Genomic DNA, 24,075 nt, shown 5'->3' on the forward strand with positions numbered 1-24,075 from the left:
AAATTTGGTTTGGTGATGATGATCGGGAGGGTAATGAATAACATGAATACCCATTATCTTCAGCAAGGTATCGCATTCCTTCCCTTAGTTGGGTTGTCTTCAATTAGCTAATATTTTTGTCAAACCTTAGTTTTTTCTGTCCAAATTCAAGATGTAAATATTTGGGGAATTTTTAGGCTTAGGGATGATATCCCTCTCTTCTCACAAGGATCAGAAATGAAAGTCAATCTATAGGTCTGAGGGGAAAGTATTAACAACATAATTTGAGGACACTAAAACCAATAGCATGCATCTAAATCCAAGTAAAAACAACTTTTTAGAGTCAGTGATGATACTTTCTTCCATACACAACGAAACTAGTCAAGTAACCAAATCAAGAGTACCTACTAAACACTGGTATAAACACTGATTTATTCCATCTTCTGTAAAATTACATGTAATACATATTCCCTCTCTATACATACATCAAATACTACCACCCATAAAACCAACATCGAATAGATACAAGTCGATTGCCAGTGAGTTCAGAGGACAAAAGTTCACTCAAGGAGAAGCTTCCTTGAGGAGCAACACCAAAGATCATAACAACTTCTAAGGTCCGGCCAATCGGATGATGAGAAGGCGAAGTCCTCCATCCACCTCCCAAGTATCAGCTCCTGATCCTCCCACGTCATCTCCTGAATCAGCTCCCCAAGAACCCTCTCCACGTCACGCTTCTCCCACCCTGAGAGCACTGGACACCCTACGCAATTGCCAGCGTGGCACAGTAGAGGAACCCACAAAGCCATGACCCTAAACCTCACCTCCCTTGGCACTCTACCACCCTTCTTATTCATCTCCTTGAAGATCAAGGCTGAGATCTTCACCAGGGGCCCCTGCACTCGAGGGTGAGCAGTTAATGACAGCGAGGAGAGCTCCCCAGCATAACACCATCGAAGAAAAGCTTCGTCCAAGGCCCCACAAGATCTCATCTTGTTTGCAATCCATAACAGCTCCTGTCATTAACCATGTGAAAACCATGTAAATATATAAATTTTACTTGGCTTTTACATGGTTAATACCTGAGATAACTTCTCGGATTCTGGGGACTCAATCTTTGTGTCTGCCATTGAATGGTGAAGCTCCACCGTGGTGAGGAGGCTGGCCAAGGCGGAGAAGTAGGCAGCTAGGAGAGATCCAAGTGGGAGTTGCCGCAGCACGCGCACAGGCCATGGCGCATGCGAGGCCTGGAGGGTGTGGCGGAGGCGGTCACAACTGCGAGAGAAGGCCATGGCAAGGGCCTCTCGATTGATTTGATGGAGAACCGCCTCTCCGGCGACAGTATTCTCATCAAGAATCCTCTCTGCGGTGTTCATTACAAAATCGTACTTCCGGGTCGATGATGGGACGTCATTGATCAGCGAGAGTGCCTGAGAGATGATACATTTGTTAGGATTCAAGCGCCTACCACTGTGCCTAAAGCTATAGCTAATAGCAAGGGAGGAAGATCTGTCAAGATTCTGGATCAGTTAAAGATGTGTCTAAGATTCAAACCTCAACAAATCCCACTTTTCAAAAAAAAAAGGAAAAGAACTTCAACAAATCCCTGACACCATATTAAAAGCTATAGCCAGTAGCAAGGGCACAAATTTTCTTCTTGAATAATCACTTCCACTACAACATTCCTACTCAAAAACTGCCACTAATCCTAACAACAGCAATGTTCAGATTCCAACATTTTCAAATTTCGTTTACTCACAAAGACGTCATCGTCAGAAGAACGAAGGTGTTTTACCTGGCAAAGAGCTCTTCCAATGGCTCTGGACGCCGGCTTGAAGGCGACATTCCCAAATCCGCCGCGCAAAACCAAATCCCCGAACGGCGCTCGAGAGGAAAGGTCACCGGCCGAAATTGGGAGAAAATCCAGCAAGATCCGAAGCATCCAGATCGCCATCCACAGCGCGAGCATCGTCAAGTACCGTAGATGATCCACAGCGAGGATCTTCATAGCAGAGGAGCCGATCAGAGATCGGGAAATACCCGCAGAACGAAGGGCGATGCATCGGCGGAGAGATCGAGATCGGAGATCGCCAATAAGTAGAGCGCTGGGAAGCGCGAGGTGTTGAGCGGGCAGCCATGGATCTCGACAGGTAGCGCTCGCGAAGAGGAAGAGGAAGAGGAAGCGCCAACGAACTGGTAATGGGCTTTTGGGCCCAATAAGAAAGGCCCATGAAAAAGGGCCCAGGGTCGCTTGACCGGGTCGCGCGGTCGCCGACTCGGACGAGTTTCCCGAGTTTGAAGCTTTCCTGATTTCATCTTCTCGGAAGAGGGGAAGGGGAAGGAGGGGAAGAAGGTTTTTGCAATTTGCGAGGTCGGGCGATTGCGGAAGGAATGAATCGGAGAAGAGTTGTGAAGGAGATCGGCGACGCGGCGGCGAGATTGCTGTCGCCGTCGAAGCTTCGGCATTCTTTGGATTCGCAGTGTCGTCGATTTGCCGCCGCTCCTGCCCCGCCGCCGGCCGTGTTCGTTGATAAGAACACGCGCGTCATTTGCCAGGGGATTACCGGGAAGAATGGCACGTTCCACACTGAGCAGGCCGTCGAGTATGGCACCAAAATGGTAGGCCAAGTTTTTCCCCTCGTTTTTCGGTGCGATTTTGGCCGTCCGGCTTTGATTTTTGTTTGAGAGTGATTTATTCGCGTTCAATTTCTTTTTAATCTCGACTGGATCGTTTGCTCTGGTGTGGGGGGATTGCATTGTTCGTTTTATTCTTAGATTCAGATGATGATTAAAAAACAACGCATTTTGTTTTATTTTCTCGCGTTTGTTCACTTAGTCGAGCGGTTTTCTTATGAAAAGAGAGGTTTTCTTACGAGGTTTAGTTTTTCTAATGTGCAATTGTGTTGCATTTTGAGATTTCTCTTTTTTTTTGTTATAATGTTATCTTATGGAATGAATGTTTCGATCTAGCGCTCATATTCGAATCCTAAGTATCAAATGACAATGTCGATCAGATCAAGGTTCATATTCTCATCATTGTCGCAGATCTTATCTGATCATCTTGAATGAATAAAACATCCACCCAGATTAAGAGTGCCCTGCACATGCCTTACCTTGAAAATGTTAACCCAGTATTATTTCCACAGAAAGTTTTCAATATCTTGTAGTTTGTCATTTTTTTTAATTCAGCACACCTAATTGCCATTCAATACAAAAATAATCAAACGCGGAGTGTGGACGACTTTTAGCTCCATAATTTTATTTCCTGCTTGATATAAAACACTCTTGCCAAGATCCTGCAAAGTGCTACAGGTTGAATGACACATGATGAGCATAATTCATCGGTACTATATTTGGAAGAACTCACTGAAGATTGATTCCTTAAGCCCAATTAAAAAAAAAAGGAACTCACTGAAGATTGTTAAGTTCCTTTCAAATAAAAAAGGAACTCCTTAAGCCCGAAGTTCCTTTTTTATTTGAAAGGAACTTAACAAGGAAATATATTTGAACATTAGTCCGGGAATATCTTTAAAGTGGTCGTGTCCAGCATCAGTATTTCTAAGTTTTCTTTCCTATTTTAAGGTGTAAAATCTTTTCTTCAGTTTAAACGGCTGCATATTTTTCAATGGGTCATAAATTTCTTAAACAAGTTTTCGTCTCTAAGATTTAAATTTCTCAAACAAGTAAACGAATCTTTTACAGGTTGGGGGCGTGACACCGAAAAAAGGTGGAACAGAGCACTTGGGGCTTCCTGTTTTCAACACCGTGGCCGAAGCAAAGTCTGAAACGAAGGCGAATGCGTCTGTTATTTATGTTCCCCCGCCATTTGCTGCTGCAGCTATCATGGAGGCCATGGAAGCTGAATTGGATCTTATCGTCTGCATTACAGAGGGAATCCCACAGCACGATATGGTTAGTTTTGACTTAATTCCTCGTTGCCTTTGTTTTGCACTATTAGTTTTCACATCATAACCTAAATTATCACATTTTAAGCATATTTTACTGTCATCTGGAGTGGACAACGATCAGTGTGGAGTCTGTGGATAAAGGACGATCTCGGTTCAATCTTAAGTATCTCAGTTCATTTCTCAGTATCGTAATTCAATATATAATATCTCAAATTTAATTGCAATTGTCCGAGTTCAATCCTAAATATTTTCAGTTGAATCCAAAAGATTTCTATTGTTGGGATTTAGGTTATCTGGCTCACCATGAGGATGATTTCATCGGCTCATTGTTTAATCTGACTGAAATTTCTGGCAAACTGACTTAAATTCATGCATTGTTAACATAGTCCTCTAATTTGTTCTATTTTATCCTCTCGACTCCACATTGCCTGGTTGGTTGTGCTTCCTGAAACCCCTTCAAACCACGTTTATATGTCATCATCCTCATTGCGAGAGTCATCGATTTTGGTTATCTTCCATAATTTTCTTCAACATAAAAAATCATCACATCATGTTTGATTCTATGTGTTCCTAAATTCTTGATTCAGACCTTAGAGTTGCATCATTTTTTGTTCCCAATTCAATTCAGGTTCGAGTGAAAGCTGCACTGAACCGGCAATCGAAAACTAGACTTATTGGGCCAAATTGCCCAGGAATAATCAAACCAGGCGAATGCAAGATAGGCATCATGCCGGGATACATTCACAAGCCGGGTCGTATTGGAATTGTTTCAAGATCTGGCACACTGACTTATGAAGCGGTATGCGTTTACGATTCACCCCCAAATTGAAGAAAATTCCTTTAAATTCCTCCTGTTTTATGCTCTGGAATTTATTTTCCCTTCATCAGGTTTTCCAAACGACTGCTGTCGGACTGGGCCAGTCAACCTGCGTTGGTATTGGCGGCGATCCATTTAATGGGACAAACTTCGTCGATTGCATTACCAAATTCTTGGATGACCCTCAGACAGAAGGTCAACTGCTCTACTCCTATTTCATCTAAGCTCTTCTACCCAATAATAAAAATAAAATGCAAGAATTTCCTGATCATTCTTGTTTATCATTGAAATTTCCATTAACGGTGCTCATTATGCCAGGAATTATTTTGATTGGAGAGATAGGAGGAACTGCAGAGGAGGATGCGGCTGCTCTAATCAAAGTAATCTAATTCAAACCATTACTAAAATACCTTTGAATTATCTGATCTCCTATATGGCTGTGCAGGAGAGCGGAACAGAGAAGCCCACCGTCGCCTTCATCGCCGGGCTGACGGCGCCGCCGGGTCGTCGAATGGGGCACGCCGGAGGCAAGAAAAAACTCAATTTCCTCTGGAATTGCTGAAAAATTTAATCTGAATTCCTTGTTTCAATGCCTGCAGCCATCGTCTCCGGCGGCAAAGGCACTGCCCAAGATAAGATCAAGGCTCTGCAGGACGCCGGAGCCACCGTCGTCGAGTCGCCGGCGAAGATCGGCGCCGCCATGCTCGACGTGTTTAAGCAGCGGGGCCTTGTTGATTAATTAAGATGATGATGATGATGATGATGATGATGATGAGAATTTGTTTCTATTTTGAATAATTCAAAAGAGACATAAACGATGAGAAGATTGATCAGTTGATAACTCTCACTCAGTAGCGGTACTTGGTGGAGTAATCTTTGGGGGCGATGACGAGACCGCGGCCCTTGCGAGCGCCGCGGTACACGGTCTCGACGATGTCGATGAACTCCTGCTTGTCCTTGAGAGCCCAGTTGATCTTGTTGTTGTTTCCGGTGCCCAGATCGATCATGATATGCTTGTTTCGGAAGAAGAACATCACCGTTGAGGGGTCGTACAGCTCGTACATGGTGTTGAAGTCTGGAACTTCGGTTATGTCCACCAAGTATATCACCGCGAAGTTTTTAATTGTCTCCGCCACCGACGCCAGCACCTCGTCCATCTGTGCACCATCGGTTTGGATCGGATCAGAGAATTAAACCCTACTCTTTTCTACGGATTACCGCTGATGCATGAACAGACGAAGAAATCAGAATAAATGACATGGATTGCCGTCAGAGATGATCAAACTCATCAAAGACCTAAAGGGAACCCCGACGAGTACTGAAAGAAGTTTCGAAATCAAGTCGGAAAGATCAAAATCACAAAAGTGATAGAAGGACATGGAGGAATCGATTCTAACGCAAGAGGATCAACGCGCGCGATTCGAGAGGAAAGAGTAAACCACCTGCATACAAGTCTCGTCCCAATCATGGCCGAATCGAATCACCACCAACCTCTCCTCCTCTGCAAGAATCGCTTGATCAACGGCCCAACCGGAGTGCAGATGCGGCAACAGATACGACATCCTGCCCCAAAATTCGTCCCCTCCGCAACCAAAATTTGCCGATCTGCCCCAAATTTATTCAATCCCACGCGAATATAACGAACCTAGAACCTTCTAACAGGGGGGCAAAGATGAAAGACAATTTTGCCCCTAACGTTCAAGTTCAACACCTTCCCTCCGTCCCGTCCCGTTTCGTCCCTTCTCCTCCCCCGTTTCCTATTTATCCCCAATTCAGAAGATCGTCCACTGAATGTCTGAATCTTTCCTCGGCTTGCTCAGTGCCGGAATCAGCCATGGCGGACAAGTACGAGGTCAGACGGCGAAACCCTAACCCTAATTCCGTCGCGCTGCTCGTGATCGACAAGCAGAACTACTTCACCTCGATCGCCAAGCCCATAATTCCCCCTCTGAACGCCTCGATCGACCTTTGTCGCTCCCGCGGAATCCCCATCTTCTTCACCAGGCACCGCCATCTCTCCCAAGAAGACCACGCCATGCTCGGGGAATGGTGGTCCGGTGACCTAATTCTTGAAGGAACTCATGGCGCCGAGCTGCTCCCCTCCCTCCATCGCCGCGATGCCGATCCGGTGGTGGAGAAGACCACTTACAGCGCGTTCAAGGGGACAAATCTGGAAGAAGTGCTCAAAGAGAAGGGCGTGGAGGAGGTGATCGTCACGGGCGTGATGACCAATCTCTGCTGCGAAACCACGGCGAGGGAGGCTTTCATCAGGGGATTTAGGGTTTTCTTCTCCACCGATGCGACGGCGACCGCGAACGACGAGCTTCAAGCGGCGTCCTTGATGAACATGGCCTACGGGTTTGCCTATTTGATCAGTGTCGAGAGGCTACAGGCGGCCTTGGTCTGAAGTTGCGTGAAATTCTTCCCGTTTCTGACGTTTTGGTGGGCAATTTGGAAGAAGGACGAGTAATCAATCAACCTGGACCGCAGATTTGGAGAGCTGTGGCTTCTGGAAAGGACGCCAGGATTAAATGGGCACTGTTCTTCTGGCAGGCTCGTGCTTTTGAGTGAGAGAATACACTGCATGGGCCTAATAAAGACAAGTTCTGCCTGCGTCTTGCCCAGAATCGACCGAAAAACGGCCTCGTGATCCTCCGTTGCCTTCATCTTCAGTCCACGACAACGGGCGGCAGAAGAAAGAAAGAAAAGAACACCCGTCTCTCTCGCAAGCCATCTCTCGGCTTTCTCTCTGAAGGTTTTGGGAAGCTCCAATGGCGGGTTTGCAGAGGTTTTCGTTGGTTCTTCTGGTTCTGGTCTGCGCTATCGGCGCGGCGGGGCGAGAGGAAGAGGAAGATAGGGTGGTGGGGCTGCCGGGGCAGCCGGCGGCGGGGTTTAAGCACTACGCGGGGTACGTGGAGGTTCGACCGGGGGCGGGGAAGGCGCTGTTCTATTGGTTCTTCGAGGCTGATGAAGCTCCGGAGAAGAAGCCGCTCCTTCTCTGGCTCAACGGAGGTGAGCAGTGGCATCTGCGTTGTTCTTTCTTGGTGTTTCTTCTTGAACTATTTCTTGGAATGATGAAGAAGGAAATGTTGTTTGTAGGTCCGGGCTGCTCGTCCGTCGCCTACGGCGCCGCGCAGGAGCTCGGGCCGTTCCTGGTTTACTCCCGGGGCCTCAAGCTCAACCCATACGCGTGGAACAAAGGCAAGAAAGAAATCTCATCATCTTCTTATTCTTTATTATGTTCTTGTTATTCTCCTCCATCTTTTATCTTGACTATCTTCTTCTCCTCCTCATCTTCTTCTTAACTATCTTCATGTTCTCCTCCATTTTCTTCTCTACTATATTCTTATTCTCCTTCATCTTTTTCTTGACTATCTTCTTCTCGTCATCTTCTTCTTCACCATTCCAAGAAAATGGAGCCTTCTTTATTATCTTCTTCTTTACTACTTTTCTTCTTCTCCTCATCTTCTTATTTACTATCTTCTTCTTCTCCTCCTCCATTTTCTTCTCTACTATCTTCTTCTTCTCCTCCATCATTTTCTTCTCTACTATCTTCTTCTTCTCCTCCATCTTCTTCTTTAGTATCTTCATCTTTACTATCCTTTTCTTCTCCTCCTCATCTTCTTCTTTACTATCTTCAACTTCTCCTCCTCCTCCATTTTCTTCCTCTACTTTCTTCTTCTTCTTCATTATCTTCTTCTTCAGTACTTTCTTATCTTCTTCTTCAGTATTTTCTTCTTCTTCTTCATTATCTTCTTCTTCAGTACTTTCTTATCTTCTTCTTCAGTACTTTCTTATCTTCTTCTTCAGTATTTTCTTCTTCGTCTTCATTATCTTCTCAACATTTTTTTAAAAATTAATTTATCTTCTCAACATCATCTACTTCTTCTTCATCGTCTTCATTATCTTCTTCTTTGACGTTCTTGGGTGGCGATGCAGCGGCGAACCTGCTCTTTCTTGAAGCACCGGTGGGCGTGGGATACTCCTACACGAACAGGACGGCAGATTTCAAAGAGTTGGGGGACCAGGTGGCGGCGGAAGACTCGCACGCGTTCCTGCTCAACTGGTTCAAGAAGTACCCGCGGTTCAAAGCTCGGCCTTTCTACATCGCCGGAGAGAGCTACGCGGGTATAGGCGCGCTTTCGAATACAGAGCATGAAGGGTCATTGGATTTTCGCTTGACTTGTGTTTTTTTTTTTTCCTCTTTTGCTCCAATGACAGGGCACTACGTCCCACAATTGGCAAATCTCATTTACGAACGCAACCGGCGGGGCAGCAGGGACTCTTACATTAACTTCAAAGGATTTATGGTACCCGCTCTCCCCTCTCTTTCTCTCTCTGTTCTTCTCTTTGCATCCGTAAGTAGATTCGAACAACCCGGAGTGCAGTGCTCTGAGCTGTGAAAGCGGCCTATTAAAGTGTTCCAGGGTTTTAGTTCTCTTTCGAAAAACTGTAACAAGCATTCCAACCTACCGAACTCTGAAGTCTGACGCCCCATTAAAGTCGTGTATTTTGTTACTGGAGTCTGCTCTCATTCTCTCTCTATTCCTTCTCCCCACCACCGTAGTCCCAATCCTTCAACGTCCGTACAAACACCTTCTTCTCCCTTTATCTCTCTCTCTTACACACACGCAAACTCTCATTCTCTCTCTCTCCCACATGCACATTCTCTCGCTCTCTCTCACTCGCTCTCTCACTCTCTCTCTTTAACTCTCTAACACACATACACTCTCGCTCTCTCTCGCTCACTCTCTCTCTCTCATACTCTCTCACTCCCTCTGTTTCTTTCACTCTCTCTCTCGGTCACGCTCTCTCTCACTTTCACTCTCTAATACTCTCTCGCTCCCTCTCTCTCTCTCTCACTTTCACTCTCTAATACTCTCTCGCTCCCTCTCTCTCTCTCTCTCTCTCTCTCTCTCTCTCTCTTTCACTCACTCACTCGGTCACGCTCTCTCTCATACTCTCTCACTCCCTCTCTCTCTCTCTCTCTCTTTCTCTTTTACTCACTCTCCCTCGCTCGCACTCTCGTCCACGGACCCAGCATGAAATATTTCAATCAGTCTCTTCCTATTTAACTCTCCCAACCATATCCACCATCAAACTTATAATCATAAAAATGAGTGTCTCATAAACATCAAACTTATAAATATCTTTCTTAGCCCCGTTTAGTCCACACTGACGCGTCTCGTGGACTCCATTCCCTTCATAAAACTATTACATCTATCTCTATCAGTGTGATGACAGTTTATCTCTCTTTCCAGACCCACCATCCCACCAATAAATCTTTCTCTACCCCACATACCCATAGACCATAGACATCTTACTGATACATCTCTCTCTCTACCTCCCTTGTAACCCATCATCATCACACTGATGTATTTCTCTCTCTTCCTCCCGACTGACCCATCATCATCACACTGATACATTTCTTCCACCCAACAGTCTCATTGTCATCACATCAATGCATCTCTCTCTCTCTCTCTCGTGATCTCCCCGCAGGCCCATTGTCATCTCACTGATGCATCTATCTCTCTCTCTTGATCCCTCCCTCCGGGCTTGCAGATCGGCAACGCGGTGATAAACGACGAGACGGACATCCAAGGCATGGTGGACTACGCGTGGAGCCACGCCATCATCTCCGACAAGGTCTACCACGCCTTCCGCCGGACCTGCGTCGGCATCTCCGGCAACGGCTCCAGCGCCGCCTGCGAGGCCGCCATGAAAGCCTTCATGCGCGGCTACGACGGCATCGACATCTACAGCATCTACTCTCCCCTCTGCCTCTCCGCGTCCCACTCTGCCATGCCCGTCAAGACGAACAAGCCTCACCACGTAAGCTCCTCAATTACAAAATATAATCAACTATAATTAAATAATAATTATGATTTATGATGATGTTAAGAAATCCTTCCTCGGCAGTTCTGGAGGAACAAGCCGATAAGCTCGCGCGCCGGGTACGACCCCTGCGCGGAGGACTACGTGGAGAAGTACTTCAACCGGGACGACGTCCAGCGCGCGCTGCACGCGAACGTGACCCGCCTCCGCTACGCTTATTCTTCCTGCAGGTGAGCCCGTCGTCTGCCCTAATTATCTGCCCTCCTCTCTAACTCTGGCGTGAATGGCAGCAACGTGATCGATCAGTGGAAGGACTCGGCAGACACGGTGCTGCCCATCATCCGCAAGCTCATGAACGCCGGCCTCCGAGTCTGGATTTACAGGTCCTCTGTTTAAAAAAAAGAAAAAAAAACTATTTTTTGAGTTTTTTTTCTTTTTTGACGGGTTTTTTCTTGTTTGTGCAGCGGGGACACCGACGGGAGGGTGCCGGTGACGTCGACGAGGTACAGCATAAACAAGATGGAACTGAGCTTGAAGGAGGACTGGCGGGCGTGGTTCCACAAGAAGCAGGTGGCGGGGTGGGTGGTGGAGTACAAGGAAGGTCTCACCTTCGCCACCGTCCGCGGCGCAGGCCACCAAGTCCCGGCCTTCGCCCCCGACCGCTCCCTCTCGCTTCTCTCCCACTTCCTCGCCGGCGACCGCCTCCCTTCCTCGTCCCCCCGCTAACACCCAAAACGGATGACGCTTGGCCGTTTCCGAAAACCAACTCTGTCCTGCCCTCGGAACGCAATAAACAAGGAAATCAAGGAAGCGCTGCCGCGTATTCATTCTCCCCCCCCTTCCTCTATAACATAACAACCCTTCCTTCTCGAAGCTTTTCTTGTATCATCAAAATCGCCATGGTGGCGGAGCTCCTCCTCGCCGCGGCTATCTTCTTTGCGCTGCGCGCGGTGCGGCAGCGGCGCGCGCAGGGCCTCGCGGCGTGGCCGGTGGTGGGCATGCTGCCTTCTCTCCTCCTGGGCCTCCGCCGCGACATGTACGAGTGGGTGACTCGCGTGCTGAGCCGGCAGAACGGGACGTTCGTCTTCCGCGGGCCCTGGTTCAGCAACCTCCACTGCGTCGTCACGGCTGACCCCCGCAACGTCGAGTTCATGCTCAAGACTAAGTTCAGCAGCTTCCCCAAGGGCGACTACTTCAGAGAAACGGTCAAGGATCTCTTGGGCGACGGCATCTTCGCCGCCGACGGCGCCGCCTGGCGCCGCCAGCGCCGCGCGGCCAGCTTTCACTTCCACTCCGCCGAGTTCCGCGCCGTCGCGGTCCGGTCCTTGGAAGAGCTGGTCCGCGCCCGGCTCGTGCCCGTGCTCGAGGCGGCGCGCCGGGGGGGCTCCGCGGTGGACCTCCAGGACGTGCTCCTGCGGCTGACTTTCGATAACGTGAGCTTGCTCGCGTTCGGGGTCGACCCGGGATGTCTCCGTCCCGGCCTGCCGGATATCCCCTTCGCGGCGGCGTTCGAGGCCGCCACCGCCGCGACCGTGGCTCGGTTCGTCGCGCCCACCGCGGTCTGGCGGACCCTCCGGCGGCTCCGGCTCGGCCCGGAGCGGTCGCTGCGGCGCGCCATCGCCGCCGTGGACGAGTTCGCTTACGCGGTTATCGCGGCCAGGAAGGAGGAGGGGGGAGCTCGGGGGAAGGACGACCTGCTCTCCGTTTTCATGAGGCTGACGGACGACGAAGGCCGGCCGTTCTCGGACAAGTTCCTGAGAGATATCTGCGTCAACTTCATACTCGCCGGCAGGGACACGTCTTCCGTGGCTTTGGCCTGGTTCTTCTGGCTTCTGGCGAGAAACCCCGCCGTGGAAGAGAAGATCTTGGCGGAGCTCCGCCGCGTGAAGAAGACGGACGATTCCTCGCTGGTTTTCCTCCCCGAGGAGGTGAAGAAGATGGATTATCTCCAGGCGGCGATTTCCGAGTCTCTCCGGCTCTACCCTTCCGTCCCCGTCGACCACAAGCAGGTACTTTTAAACCCCACGTGAGTCCTGCATGGGTATTTTTACGTCCACCGTAACCCTAACCCTAACGCTAGATTTTTGGTGGCGGTAGCTCGCGGAGGACGAGGTTTTCCCTGATGGGAGGAAGCTGAAAAAGGGGACGAAGGTGGTGTACGCGATTTACTCCATGGGGAGGATGGAGGGGATTTGGGGAAGGGATTGTAAGGAGTTCAAGCCGGAGAGGTGGATACGGGACGGGAGGTTTGTGAACGAGTCGGCGTACAAGTTCGCGGCCTTTAATGGCGGGCCGAGGCTGTGTCTCGGGAAGGACTTTGCCTACTACCAGATGAAGTTCGTCGCCGCTTCCATTCTTCTCCGTTACCGCGTCCACGTCGCCCATGACCACCCCGTGGTGCCCAAGCTCGCTCTGACCATGTACATGAAGCACGGTCTCAAGGTCACCCTCTCAAGCCGAGAACAAGATACCGACAACCCCTGAAGAAAGAAGAAGAAGAAGAAGAAAAAGAAGAAATCACCCACTCACTCTCCCTGTTTTAGTTTTTTTTCTTTTGTTTTCAAAGGGTAGTAGTCTTTTGCGGTATATTCTGTATGCTACGGTTCAGGAACTCAAAATGGGTCTTTAGCAGGTTTTTCATGGGCTTTTAAAGACCTCGTTTTGCAGCAGGATTAACGTGCTAACGCTTGAGTCCTGAAAGAAGAATAGGAAGAAGAAGAAGAAGAAGTCACCCACCCACTCTCTCTGTTTTAGTTTTTTCTTTTGTTTTCGAAGGGTAGTAGTTTTTTGTGGTATATTCTGTAAGCTACGGTTCAGGAACTCCAAATGGGTCTTTTGCAGGTTTTTCATGGGTCTTCTGCTTCAGGATTTACTTGCTAACGCTTGAGCCTGCTTTCTTCTGACCGGCTGTCTAGAGAGTGAAGGAAAGGATGCTGGATGGACGTTCACATTCATTGTCAAAGGCGAATTTTTAAGAAATCTAACCAAGAATGATAGTCACACTAGACGGCTGGTTGAGCATCGATCCATCCGTTCATCCATCCATCAAAAAATCACCATTAAAAGCATGCAAATAGAGAAAACGGTACTCTTTTACCTAAATTTAATTGTTTGATATTCTATACCGAACCCAAAAGTTTTTTTAGTCGTCAAATTCTTCCACTTTTAAATTCGCGTCGTCCTGCACAGCCAAACTTATCTGTAGTTCATTTTCGGGTAGACATTACCCTTCTGCACATCACAGTGCCTTGCAGTTACAAAAGAAGACACTCTACGGGAACATTCTGGGCACAAATAGATATAATCGCCCCATAAATACACCACCGTAATGGTCATCGTCGTGAAGGTTATGATAAATAAGAGATTCGCGTAATTATTATGGTTTTGATTCAATGATGATAGACAATGATGAGGATAACGAAGAGGCAAAGTGAGGTGACATGACAAATGACGAGAACTCCGGATATTTGACGTGATGTGACGGGAAATCTTAAAAACACGGATTAATTGGCCTATTATTACGAAAATAGTTGTCATATAGAACTATACAAAATGAAATGATACGTAGAATGATGGAGAGAGCGGGATATACAGAGTAGGATAGACTGCGGGAAGAGTGAGAGTGAGAGTGAGAGAGAAGAGAGCAATAGAGTGAGGTGAAGACGATGATATAGATGATGACGCCGATTCCTTCTCGTCGTCACATTTGGAGTCAAATGATCAAAGTGAACTTAGTATTATGGATTGGGGAAAAATATTGCTCGTCGGACAATATACATATGACCTTTGTGAGGGAATCACATGGCCTGTAAACTAATAGCACATTCTACATCTTTTGAAAAATTCATTAATGTAATTCAAATTCAGTATTATTTGTGTGTAATATTTACAATGAAGTCCAACGATATGTACAATGATGACGTGATTATAATGAGACTATACTGTGAAGACCACTCATTTCTAAATATTCTAGAATCACACCAAAGTATTTGGATAAAAATGACTATCTACTCATTATGTGGCATGGATGGTTGATTATAACCATTTTGTTGTGATACTATGGAGGATTAGTGTATGCTCTTTAAGGAAAGACTTTACCGAAGTAATTTGTAGAATCCCCACATTGTATCATACCAACTGTCAACCAAATTGATTCATATTACAATTATGTAAGTAGTCCTTATACTTGAGACAGCCAAGGCCATCTTGTAGATTGAAAATTGTGTTTTACTCTTATCTATGAGTTCCGAACCATGGGACTCTAGGAAGAAAAACCTTGAGTAACAAGTCTAAGGGACTCTGTGGTTCAGATGGGTTATTTTGCACTCATTATAAGAGGATAAAACTTTGGATAAATTCAACGTAGTTTTAGGCCAATGTAGCAGAAATATCTGAAAATCAGAGTCAGATTGACTTCCTAATGTATCAGCCCCAGCTTGGCACTAAGAACACGGATGTCCATTTAGATTTGATAGTTGAGTATGCCCTTAACCAACCATGGAGTGTCGCAGGAATATCCATATACAAGAACTGAGTACACATATTGTACAAAAGGGTTGATTAAACTCCTTTTACTTTTTATAACTCATAATCTAACTTGGCACCTCTGTCATTGGAAAATAACCAAACACTCTAAAATATATTTAATTATTCGGGACAAAAAATAAGTAGTAGTTCAAAAATTAATGCCATTAACTAGATTGGTAGATAAGGTCACATGTAGATATCTCCCTAGACGCTCCACTTATATTTTCTTCTGTCTAATGAATGTCCTTCCCCACCAAGTTTGACTAAAAGTGGTGAACATATCAATAATGATCTCTGGCGTTCATGATCTGGAAGAAGATGGAAAGATCTAATGTGTTGAGGCCTGCATTGATACTAGGGTTCTCCCAACTGATATCCGTCCGTCATCTGGTATCGGACAACCGATATCCGATACCCGGGAAAAAATGGGACGGTGCCAGATATCGGATATCAGATATCGGACTATATCCGTCTATGAGGGGTAGACGGATATTGGTATCGGACACCGTAGGTAGAGGGACGCGACGGATACCGGATGCCGGATATCAGAACCGGTATCCGGATATCGGTACCCATATTGACTGACAAAAATTAAGCTATCTATCTCATTCATTGGTTTATTTAGATCTAACGACTTACGTTTTGATATGTTATCAACCTCGATTAATGTATACAGTGTAATGTTTTTATTTTCTTCCATATGGGATAATAGGATTTCAGTTTACATTAAAATTCAAATCCTGCTATCCCATATGGAAGATATATAAAATCGTGCGCGGTATATATTGCACGAGGTATATATGTTAAATGAATTAATATTAATCGATTGGTTTTCTTTATATTATAATCGGCTTATATATAATATATATTTATGATATTAATACTTCTTCTAATAAATACAGGCCAAATTTTCTTTTATCTTCCATATGGGATAAAGTATTCAGAAGTTGTTAATCTCGGAAACCTGCTGTTATCCCATATGGAAGAAAAAAAAAGTTCAACTTGTATATATTACAGCGCCAATAAATAAATTAAAATCTCTAAATACCCTCTACCGCAAGTTGATTCGCCTAATCGCTCTTTAATAATGAATGAAATATATTTTTATAAAATATATCCATGTTGGATATCGAAAACCGATATCCACACCCGATATCTGATATCGTCATCCTTCCCCCTAAGACAGAGACGGATCTCTACATTGAGACGGATGTCGATATCGGATATCGGCACTGTATCAACCGATATCTGATACCGATATCCAATATCTGGATATCGAAATGAACGGATACCAGAAATTGCCTTTTCGGTATCCGATACAGCATCTGTCCCGAGAGCGTCATTCGGTACTGATATCGGGAGGGGCGAACACTAATTGATACTTCAGAAGTTTGAGAAAATGAGTGCATTTAAACAACTAGATCAAATAATCAAACCATTACAAATTTTATTATATTCTAGTTAATGTGATCATCAAGTATTTCTTTGTTGAATATCTTTGTTTTCCTTTGATTTAGAACCTTGATTTTGTCCTTGATCATGGTCAAACCAAACACTTCAATGATACTTCCAGAACTTTGGATACAGGGAACTGACTTTTTATCGTATTTGAACCCTATGTTTTGATATTTCTCTTTCATTCTTGTGTACATGTGATTGAGCACCCCTTACTTCTTCATATTGATGACTCCAATTTCTTGTGTTTGTCGATAAACCCTCCAAAATGTGGGTTTAGTGATGGCCGCTGAGTTAGAAATCATCTTGATAACCTTCCCAAAAGATAATAGCTCGAAAAGAATGAATTCATATGTCATAGTTTCTCAATCTCGAATGATAAGTTCTTGAGACCTGAATTGAGATAGTCATTTGACATAAAGTCTTAACCATTTCCTCTTCTCTCCAGCTGATTCGATCATTTCTATGGTGAATTCTACCTAGAGGGTATATTTTCATAGTTAAAATTTGTATTAGACATGCCCATCTTTGGAATAAAGTTTTCACAATATTCTGAAAAATTAAGTCAAAGTAGTCTAAGGTTATTTAAATATAAAGTTTCTGTACTAAGAATTTTAAGCAGCCTTATGATATCTGTATTATCTCTCTTCAGTATTCCATCCTTTTTTCTCAAAATCCTTTCAGAAATAATCACCACTACTTTTTATAATATAGACATGTTTTAGAGGCTCTCTTGGATTATGAGAAAAGTGTGACATCAAGTAAAGAGATCAAGTGTATGTGCATAATTTGATGTGATGTCTGGTGTAGAGTGAAATCAAACTCCTGTTATCAATTTTTTTAATAATTTGAAAAAAATGCAAAGAAGTCCATTGAAAGTAGATTAGACTTTCTTTTGAAGTCAACAATAATGTAAATCTTGACTACTGAAAAGTAGAGAGAATAAAATATTTCAAATTTAATTAGGTAGGTATCAACACGTAGGGACATGTTTAGGCAATAGTTAACTTATCTTAGTCTTTTGAGCGAGGAGGGAGCATTTTACAAATATATAGCATGTGAACTGAGTATTGTACTTATTGATGAAAACATAGGCGGCCTGCGATGCCTATCACACATTCAATATCTCGTTTGGTGTTCAATAATATATAGTGTATTCATTATAATACAAATGACACTTATAGTGAAGTCCATGAGCACATGATCCAACTTAGTGAAATTATGATGAGATTATAATATGAACATCACAAGTCTTTTCTTTATGTATGTGTTCTAAATATTAATATTGAAAGGATACTTGAGAAGGATATTGAAATATCATAATAGAAAAAAACTTTTCAGTCCTTCTCATGTGATGAGTATGACCGGTCCCATAGCCATTAGTGAGGAGACACTAAGGATGGATATGGGTGCTCTTTTGAAGAAAGAGTTCACTCAATTGATCCATGTAAATCACTAAATAATATTATACCAAACCATCAATCAAGTTGATTCACTTCACGGTTGTGCAAGTGTTCCTTAGACGAGACACCAAACACATCTAGTGGATGAATGGTTCTAATTTGACTATGGCCTACAAGATCCTATTGATGTCATTCCAAGCCATCCTAGCTTGGGTGTATTAAGAAGTTTGTGAAGATGGTCGAGTTGTCAAGATTGGATCATCGTCGTTGGTATAAGAGGAGACATTTCATTGAAGTAGAACGCATTAGTTTTGACTTGAATGACTGAGTATGATTTGATAGTTGACCATTCCCTAAGTTAGCCTAAGAGCTTCATGCAAATAAGATCCTATATGTGCACAATATTCGATGAAAGAAACATTCCATGAAAGAGCCATTGGTACTCTTTTGTATATCTGTTGAGGATGTGGTGTAGCTTGGCATCCCATGGGCAAGAAACTCAACCAATAAATGGGGTTAAACCAATCCTTGAGGAGTTGTTAACCAATCTGAATTGTAGTTCAAGTCTGTTAGACCTCATCATAAATATGGCTCTAAAAATCAATATGTTGGATATCTTACTATTGATCTGAACCAGAAAATTTAAACTTGAATTTTGTGGTTATTAATGTGAAACCTATAATCATATAACAATAGGTTGAATATTAATGAAATTGAATGGTTACCATTTGGATTTTGATTGATCTCATAGAAGATAACCTCCTTAGACAACTCAAAGATTTTGGGAAATTGACATGTGAAATATCTCGTGAGAAAAGGGTCGTTATATACAGGGGCATTGAAACCTAATTATTTATATATTTAAAGTATGATTAAATATATGCATGTTACTAGCACCTGATTCAAAGAACTCAATGAATATCACCGATGTTGAGTTATTGGTTGCTGAGAACTAATATTGGGAGAAGTAGGGTATTAAGGAAATTATTGAGTTAGTTAATTTTATATATTCTCATTGATATTCTTGAATTTACTGTTTGGAATTGAATCAAATTTATGAAGTATTACTGAGTTCTATCAGTTTCATTGAGATTGAATGGAAGGTGAAGGAGAATACATTGAAGATTAGAGACAAAGAACAAAATTGAAATGATAGTATTTATTTTTTAATATGATGGCAAACATTACATGATAGACAAAACTTGATGGGATGAGCATGTGGAAAGATAATAGGTGACTCGTCCCTATGTAGGCTTGAGTGGAGAAGGTGAAGTCCACACCAGATGTAAAGAGTAGAGGGTCAACACCAGAGCTACACGCGTAGAGACCTGTATCAGTTATAACTAAAAAATTCTGTCAAGGCCAAGGGATTGTGTAACTGAGTACAGCCATCTGATAAACCATCGTTGGATAGCAAGTGTGTGAGAAAAATCTGCCTTTAGTGCGCTGAGGCTATAGGTGCCTAGAAGTTATTTAAGTGGATTTAAGTGGTCTGTGAGTGAAGACTGGGGAAGAATAGTACCTGAACAGAATATATGATTTTTTCCAAGTATTTTTCTCTAAAGGTCCCTCCATCCTTGGTCTCTACAACATAGATATCTGAATTCTGAACTTTTAATAGTGTGAGTAAGAGGGTATGGTTGATAGTTTTCAAGGATGGAACATGTGCAGCATCTTCGATAATGTCACAAGAGATAAAACCCATGTTTTACATCATCATAATCCCAACGTGGTAGGCGTTGCAACACTCTTCAACCCAAAAACATTGTTCCGGATCTTTTTAAGGTAAGAGTCTGGACGCATACGGGTGAACATTAATCTTAGTACTCAAAAAAGGTTTTTAGGACTATGGATTTTCTAGTACTTTTTTCATCTCCTTGATCTATAAATCAAACCACTGTTTATTATTTTTGTGAATTTTCTTATTTCCGTTGGACTCTCTAAAGAATCTTACAAAAATATACTTTGTGGACATCGTGATTTAGGGTTCTCCATTTCATACCGAAATTCGGTAAAACCGAACCGATACCTTAGGTTCGGGAATATCGGGTTTACCAAAACTTCGGTACCAGGTTCGGTTTCAGGAAATCCGAACTGAAAACCGGACCTAATATTATATTAGAAAAAATATTAAACAATATATTGACAATCGGATTAGATCCCAGGTCAGTAACATGCACTCACCAATCTAGACATGCGCCAAACCGTGCGAGTGGATCGCACTCGTGCGGTTGGGCGCATGTGCGAAGCGGTTGTGTTAATTTTCGCACTGGATCTAATTTTCGCATTTATGTTATCTGTACGCAAATAATACATATACAAAAAATACAGCAATACTAAAATAAGATAGATACTGAAATAACGTATAGGAAAAGTATATAAATATGAAATTAACATAAATATGCAAATAAAAAATAACAAAATACATAAATATGAAAATAACATGTACAAAAAATACATAGACATGAAAATCAGATAAAGGCATGAATACATATATAACAAATACATAAATATGAAAATAACATAAATACACAAATAACATAAATGTGAAATTACGATAGACACACAAATAACATGTACGATACATAAATATGAAAATAACATATACAAAAAATACATAAATACGCAAATCAGATAAAGACACGAATAACATATATTAAAAAACACATAAATATGAAAATAACATAAATAATCAAATAACATCAATACACGAATAACATAAATACAAAAATAACATAAATATGAAAATAGTGTAACTATAAAAATATATTAAAAGTGAAAATAACATAAATATACAAATACACAAATAATATAAATACAAAAATACACTAATGACATGAATATGTTTATATGCAAATACATAACTACTCAAAAATGCAAACACCTAGATATGTCATTGGGTAAATACCTAAATATTTAAATATGTAAATGTATGACTATGTAAATATATAAATCTATGACAATGTAAATACATAAGTTCAAATATAAATATGTAAAAATGTGCCACAAATACAGTTTTGCCTTTGATGATGTAGTGAATCCATGGAAATAATGGAATCTTTACGTAGTACAGTTGTTTATTTAACTCTTTTAATTAGTATTTTTACCTAAATTTTGACTTTGATTTTTAAGCTTTCAATATGATTTTTTTCAGAGGCATGTGATCGAATTTACAGGTTTTACAGTACCAAAACCGAATTATGACAGTACAGACACCGTACCGAAGTTTAGGTATAGGTATAGGTATGGGCCAAAAATCAATACCGTTGTTTATTTAACTCTTTATGTAGTACAGTTGTTTATTTAACTCTTTTAATTAGTATTTTTACCTAAATTTTGACTTTGATTTTTAAGCCTTCAATATGATTTTTTTCAGAGGCATGTGATCGAACTTATAGGTTTTACAGTACCGAAACCGAATTACGACCGAACCGACACCGTACCGAAGTTTAGGTATAGATATAGGTATGGGCCAAAAATCAATACCGAAACCAAAACCGTCATATTCCCTAATCACGATGAACTCATTGATCAAATACCCAAGATTCACGATAACTTACCAACAGAGGGACGCCTAATGCTTAAGAGACAGAGAGAGAGATTCTACATTCCTACGGTGAAACTGGAGAGCAGAGGGGTGATCAAGTGGGAAAAAGAAATGGCACAGGGTACCTAATAATATTTTTTCATAGCAACATTGAATCGACCCAAAGTTAAACATAGCTTGAGAAAAATCTTCCTTCACCTCGCATCATTTAGGCTCTTCCCTCCCATTCCTCGTGGAACTCCTTTAGGAACTGCAGCATGAACTCATGCCTAGCCTCAGCTCTCCGTTGACCCGCCTGGAGTCAACAGTTAAAAGAAAACAGAACGGTCAAAGCTCAAGTGAAATGAGCTACTAAGTAATTACATGAAAATGAGATGATCAGAACCTTAGTTTTCATCATATCCTTGAGCTTTAGGAGCTTCTCATGAAAATGGTTAATGGAAGGCTGGGTTTCTTCCTTGTTCATGTAGTTTGCCTTGGTTAATTCAGTCCGTGGGGGGACTGAAGGGTCATAGAGTGGCCGGTTCTTGCTTCCCCCGAAGGTAAAACAACGAGCTATGCCTTAATTAAGCATCACACAAGGAGAAATATATCAAACGAACCGATCAAAAATGAATAACGTAAGAAAGTAAGTAAGTAAGAAAGTTTAAAAATAATCATTATATTACTAACCAATGGCACCGATCGCATCGAGCCGATCTGCATCTTGAACAACGCAAAATTCAACCGATGAATCAAAAGTTGAGGCACGAGCAACTTCATTCTTGAACCCTGAAGGTGAATTAGAATGACTCTTCATATCTCGTTAGAATTCATGATAAAAAAAATGTGATAGTAATAAATAAGAAATTTCGTAAAAAGGGCTTCTGAACAGATTGTACAATCGATCGTGTTGCTTAATAGAAACGCTGGAAAAATTCAAAAGGATTGAGATATCATTCAGCCGGATGCAGAGAAAATATAGTTAAACAGACAGAATGTGAATGCAAGAACTGAACGAAAGCAGGACGAGAGAAACATAAAATCATCTCAAGAGGAAGACGATGGGAAATAATTGCTAGAGAAGATTGATAACGGGGAAAAGACTGATAACAGGGAATATTGCGTGAATTAAAAGTGCCTAGATAGATTCCAACCCATTGACATAATTATCTTCATTATCTTCTCTTTTTTCCAGTGCTCTAACCCCTCATTGCTGAGAAACTTCTCGACGATTGATATATCATCTTTCTGATCCCTGAAAATTACACAGAATTATGTGAGAAAGCATAAGCGAGAGAATTACTAATGCACGAACCGCAAACTAAATGATTAGCTCGCCAGGTCATTTTTTTTTTGTTACTGAGCTAAAAGATCAGAAAATATTAGTGTTCGATAAGAATACAAAATATTCTTACTTGGTGTACTTGTAATCCCCTGCAAAAAAATATAGCCCTCGATTCAAACCCAATTCTAGACTGAAAAACGGCCCCCAAATCGTTCAATTTCAGCCATACCGATGTCGTGGAGTAGCGCGGCGAGCTCCACCTAGCCGGGAACAAACAAAGACACAATTATTTCTTTCAATCAGAACATTTCCGTCCCGAAATCGAAGACCAAGAGCTCAAAACGAAAACCATGAAAAATGTCCTCAAAACAGCAAAGCTTATTCCACCAGTAGACGATGAAGAAGAAACTGGAGCAAAACTCACCGCTTTCAAATACAAGAATTCTCATCATTTGCTAATTATACCACAAGATTATCTATTATATCTGATCGTGTTCTTACCACTTCCAAGCTGTCAGAGGAGTAATTTGCAGATGAAGGGTCTCCTAGGCCTTCTTCAATGGCTAATGACAGGGCCAAATCGCGAACTCTGCACGAGTGCGCAGCATCGTGGGATGCGTCTCGCCCTCTCGCCGTGGCCTTCACCAACTTCTCCGCTTTCTTCACCATCTCCTTCCCCTTCATCCTGCTCTATGACTGGATTCTCCACCATTACATTCGCTCTCTGATTAATAGCATCCTCTTAAATTAAGAGGATGTTCTGTTTAAAACGAACAAAAAATTTGCACAAACGAACCGCACAGGGTGCTGTTTTTTTTATGTGCGAAAATTAGAATAGATGTTAGAACAATTGGCACACTTCGCACAAATTCGCATAATCGGCACAAACCAAACAAATTCGCACGAATCGTACAAATTCGCACAAACGAACAAATTTGCACAATCGTAACAAATTCGCACATCCGAACAATATTCGTACAAACCAATAAATTCGCACATCTGAACAAAATTCGCACAAATGAACAAATTCACACAAAACGAACAAAACTTGCACATAAAGTGAAAAATTGTATATATTGCTCATAAATTGCATAAAATTTCACAGTGTTGGGAAAAAATTGCTATGTACTTAGCAAATTACAAAAAATCAAAAATATTCTAAGTTATTTTATATTATACTAATATATAAAAGAGGGGGATAATAAATTAAAATGATAGTTTATTAGGGTGTATTTGTTATCATGATGAAATAGGTGGCTAGGATGTTGGCAAATTGTAGGAGATGAGTAGGGCGAGGTGAGATTTTTATTAAAATTTTGAGAAAAAAATGAAATTTT

The 24,075-nt window shown here is 42.5% G+C and overlaps 7 protein-coding genes across 7 annotated transcripts; 4 read left to right on the plus strand and 3 right to left on the minus strand.

Moving 5' to 3' along the window:
• Nucleotides 1-365: 365 nt before the first annotated feature.
• Nucleotides 366-2,305, minus strand: LOC144717091 (uncharacterized). Its single transcript, XM_078592414.1, has 3 exons — nucleotides 1,775-2,305; nucleotides 1,062-1,409; nucleotides 366-995 (listed from the first exon to the last, which is right to left on the minus strand). Exons 1-3 carry the CDS (start codon nucleotides 1,985-1,987, stop codon nucleotides 540-542), a joined length of 1,017 nt encoding a protein of 338 aa, XP_078448540.1. The 5' UTR covers nucleotides 1,988-2,305; the 3' UTR covers nucleotides 366-539.
• LOC144717090 (Succinyl-CoA ligase, alpha subunit) lies at nucleotides 2,291-5,537 on the plus strand. Its single transcript, XM_078592413.1, has 7 exons — nucleotides 2,291-2,598; nucleotides 3,682-3,891; nucleotides 4,516-4,686; nucleotides 4,776-4,899; nucleotides 5,023-5,084; nucleotides 5,150-5,231; nucleotides 5,304-5,537. Exons 1-7 carry the CDS (start codon nucleotides 2,371-2,373, stop codon nucleotides 5,441-5,443), a joined length of 1,017 nt encoding a protein of 338 aa, XP_078448539.1. The 5' UTR covers nucleotides 2,291-2,370; the 3' UTR covers nucleotides 5,444-5,537.
• YLS8 (mRNA splicing factor, thioredoxin-like U5 snRNP) lies at nucleotides 5,474-6,328 on the minus strand. The gene is made up of 2 exons (XM_078592417.1): nucleotides 6,147-6,328; nucleotides 5,474-5,861 (listed from the first exon to the last, which is right to left on the minus strand). Exons 1-2 carry the CDS (start codon nucleotides 6,264-6,266, stop codon nucleotides 5,553-5,555), a joined length of 429 nt encoding a protein of 142 aa, XP_078448543.1. The 5' UTR covers nucleotides 6,267-6,328; the 3' UTR covers nucleotides 5,474-5,552.
• Nucleotides 6,329-6,508: 180 nt separating this feature from the next.
• Nucleotides 6,509-7,115, plus strand: LOC144717092 (nicotinamidase 2-like). Its single transcript, XM_078592416.1, has one exon. It carries the CDS (start codon nucleotides 6,539-6,541, stop codon nucleotides 7,109-7,111), a length of 573 nt encoding a protein of 190 aa, XP_078448542.1. The 5' UTR covers nucleotides 6,509-6,538; the 3' UTR covers nucleotides 7,112-7,115.
• A 360-nt stretch (nucleotides 7,116-7,475) lies between these two features.
• Nucleotides 7,476-11,371, plus strand: SCPL35 (serine carboxypeptidase-like 35). Its single transcript, XM_078592412.1, has 8 exons — nucleotides 7,476-7,716; nucleotides 7,804-7,905; nucleotides 8,644-8,832; nucleotides 8,926-9,014; nucleotides 10,267-10,536; nucleotides 10,624-10,769; nucleotides 10,830-10,922; nucleotides 11,004-11,371. Exons 1-8 carry the CDS (start codon nucleotides 7,476-7,478, stop codon nucleotides 11,263-11,265), a joined length of 1,392 nt encoding a protein of 463 aa, XP_078448538.1. The 3' UTR covers nucleotides 11,266-11,371.
• A 67-nt stretch (nucleotides 11,372-11,438) lies between these two features.
• Nucleotides 11,439-13,267, plus strand: LOC144717087 (cytochrome P450 86B1-like). The gene is made up of 2 exons (XM_078592411.1): nucleotides 11,439-12,548; nucleotides 12,637-13,267. Exons 1-2 carry the CDS (start codon nucleotides 11,439-11,441, stop codon nucleotides 13,021-13,023), a joined length of 1,497 nt encoding a protein of 498 aa, XP_078448537.1. The 3' UTR covers nucleotides 13,024-13,267.
• Nucleotides 13,268-21,574: 8,307 nt separating this feature from the next.
• LOC144717095 (Metal-dependent phosphohydrolase) lies at nucleotides 21,575-23,476 on the minus strand. Its single transcript, XM_078592419.1, has 7 exons — nucleotides 23,240-23,476; nucleotides 22,968-22,998; nucleotides 22,869-22,887; nucleotides 22,608-22,708; nucleotides 22,144-22,242; nucleotides 21,857-22,032; nucleotides 21,575-21,766 (listed from the first exon to the last, which is right to left on the minus strand). Exons 1-7 carry the CDS (start codon nucleotides 23,420-23,422, stop codon nucleotides 21,680-21,682), a joined length of 696 nt encoding a protein of 231 aa, XP_078448545.1. The 5' UTR covers nucleotides 23,423-23,476; the 3' UTR covers nucleotides 21,575-21,679.
• Nucleotides 23,477-24,075: the final 599 nt, after the last annotated feature.

This window comes from Wolffia australiana, chromosome 2, assembly GCF_029677425.1.
Source record: "Wolffia australiana isolate 7733 chromosome 2, ASM2967742v1".
NCBI lineage: Eukaryota > Viridiplantae > Streptophyta > Magnoliopsida > Alismatales > Araceae > Wolffia > Wolffia australiana.

What these genes read in the sequence shown, in the direction of transcription:
- LOC144717091 (XM_078592414.1), bottom strand. Translation starts at nt 1,987, where the DNA reads ATGAAGATCCTCGCTGTGGATCATCTACGGTACTTGACGATGCTCGCG. An exon ending in TTGGAAGAGCTCTTTGCCAG is followed by an intron (nt 1,410 to 1,774) that starts GTAAAACACCTT and finishes ATCATCTCTCAG; the next exon opens with GCACTCTCGCTGATCAATGA. An exon ending in AATCCGAGAAGTTATCTCAG is followed by an intron (nt 996 to 1,061) that starts GTATTAACCATG and finishes GGTTAATGACAG; the next exon opens with GAGCTGTTATGGATTGCAAA.
- LOC144717090 (XM_078592413.1), top strand. Translation starts at nt 2,371, where the DNA reads ATGAATCGGAGAAGAGTTGTGAAGGAGATCGGCGACGCGGCGGCGAGA. An exon ending in GGATGACCCTCAGACAGAAG is followed by an intron (nt 4,900 to 5,022) that starts GTCAACTGCTCT and finishes TCATTATGCCAG; the next exon opens with GAATTATTTTGATTGGAGAG. An exon ending in ATGCGGCTGCTCTAATCAAA is followed by an intron (nt 5,085 to 5,149) that starts GTAATCTAATTC and finishes ATGGCTGTGCAG; the next exon opens with GAGAGCGGAACAGAGAAGCC.
- YLS8 (XM_078592417.1), bottom strand. Translation starts at nt 6,266, where the DNA reads ATGTCGTATCTGTTGCCGCATCTGCACTCCGGTTGGGCCGTTGATCAA. An exon ending in GGGACGAGACTTGTATGCAG is followed by an intron (nt 5,862 to 6,146) that starts GTGGTTTACTCT and finishes GATGGTGCACAG; the next exon opens with ATGGACGAGGTGCTGGCGTC.
- LOC144717092 (XM_078592416.1), top strand. Translation starts at nt 6,539, where the DNA reads ATGGCGGACAAGTACGAGGTCAGACGGCGAAACCCTAACCCTAATTCC.
- SCPL35 (XM_078592412.1), top strand. Translation starts at nt 7,476, where the DNA reads ATGGCGGGTTTGCAGAGGTTTTCGTTGGTTCTTCTGGTTCTGGTCTGC. An exon ending in CGCCGGAGAGAGCTACGCGG is followed by an intron (nt 8,833 to 8,925) that starts GTATAGGCGCGC and finishes CTCCAATGACAG; the next exon opens with GGCACTACGTCCCACAATTG. An exon ending in AGACGAACAAGCCTCACCAC is followed by an intron (nt 10,537 to 10,623) that starts GTAAGCTCCTCA and finishes CTTCCTCGGCAG; the next exon opens with TTCTGGAGGAACAAGCCGAT.
- LOC144717087 (XM_078592411.1), top strand. Translation starts at nt 11,439, where the DNA reads ATGGTGGCGGAGCTCCTCCTCGCCGCGGCTATCTTCTTTGCGCTGCGC. An exon ending in TCCCCGTCGACCACAAGCAG is followed by an intron (nt 12,549 to 12,636) that starts GTACTTTTAAAC and finishes TGGTGGCGGTAG; the next exon opens with CTCGCGGAGGACGAGGTTTT.
- LOC144717095 (XM_078592419.1), bottom strand. Translation starts at nt 23,422, where the DNA reads ATGAAGGGGAAGGAGATGGTGAAGAAAGCGGAGAAGTTGGTGAAGGCC. An exon ending in GAAGATAATTATGTCAATGG is followed by an intron (nt 22,243 to 22,607) that starts GTTGGAATCTAT and finishes ATTCACCTTCAG; the next exon opens with GGTTCAAGAATGAAGTTGCT. An exon ending in CGATGCGATCGGTGCCATTG is followed by an intron (nt 22,033 to 22,143) that starts GTTAGTAATATA and finishes TGCTTAATTAAG; the next exon opens with GCATAGCTCGTTGTTTTACC.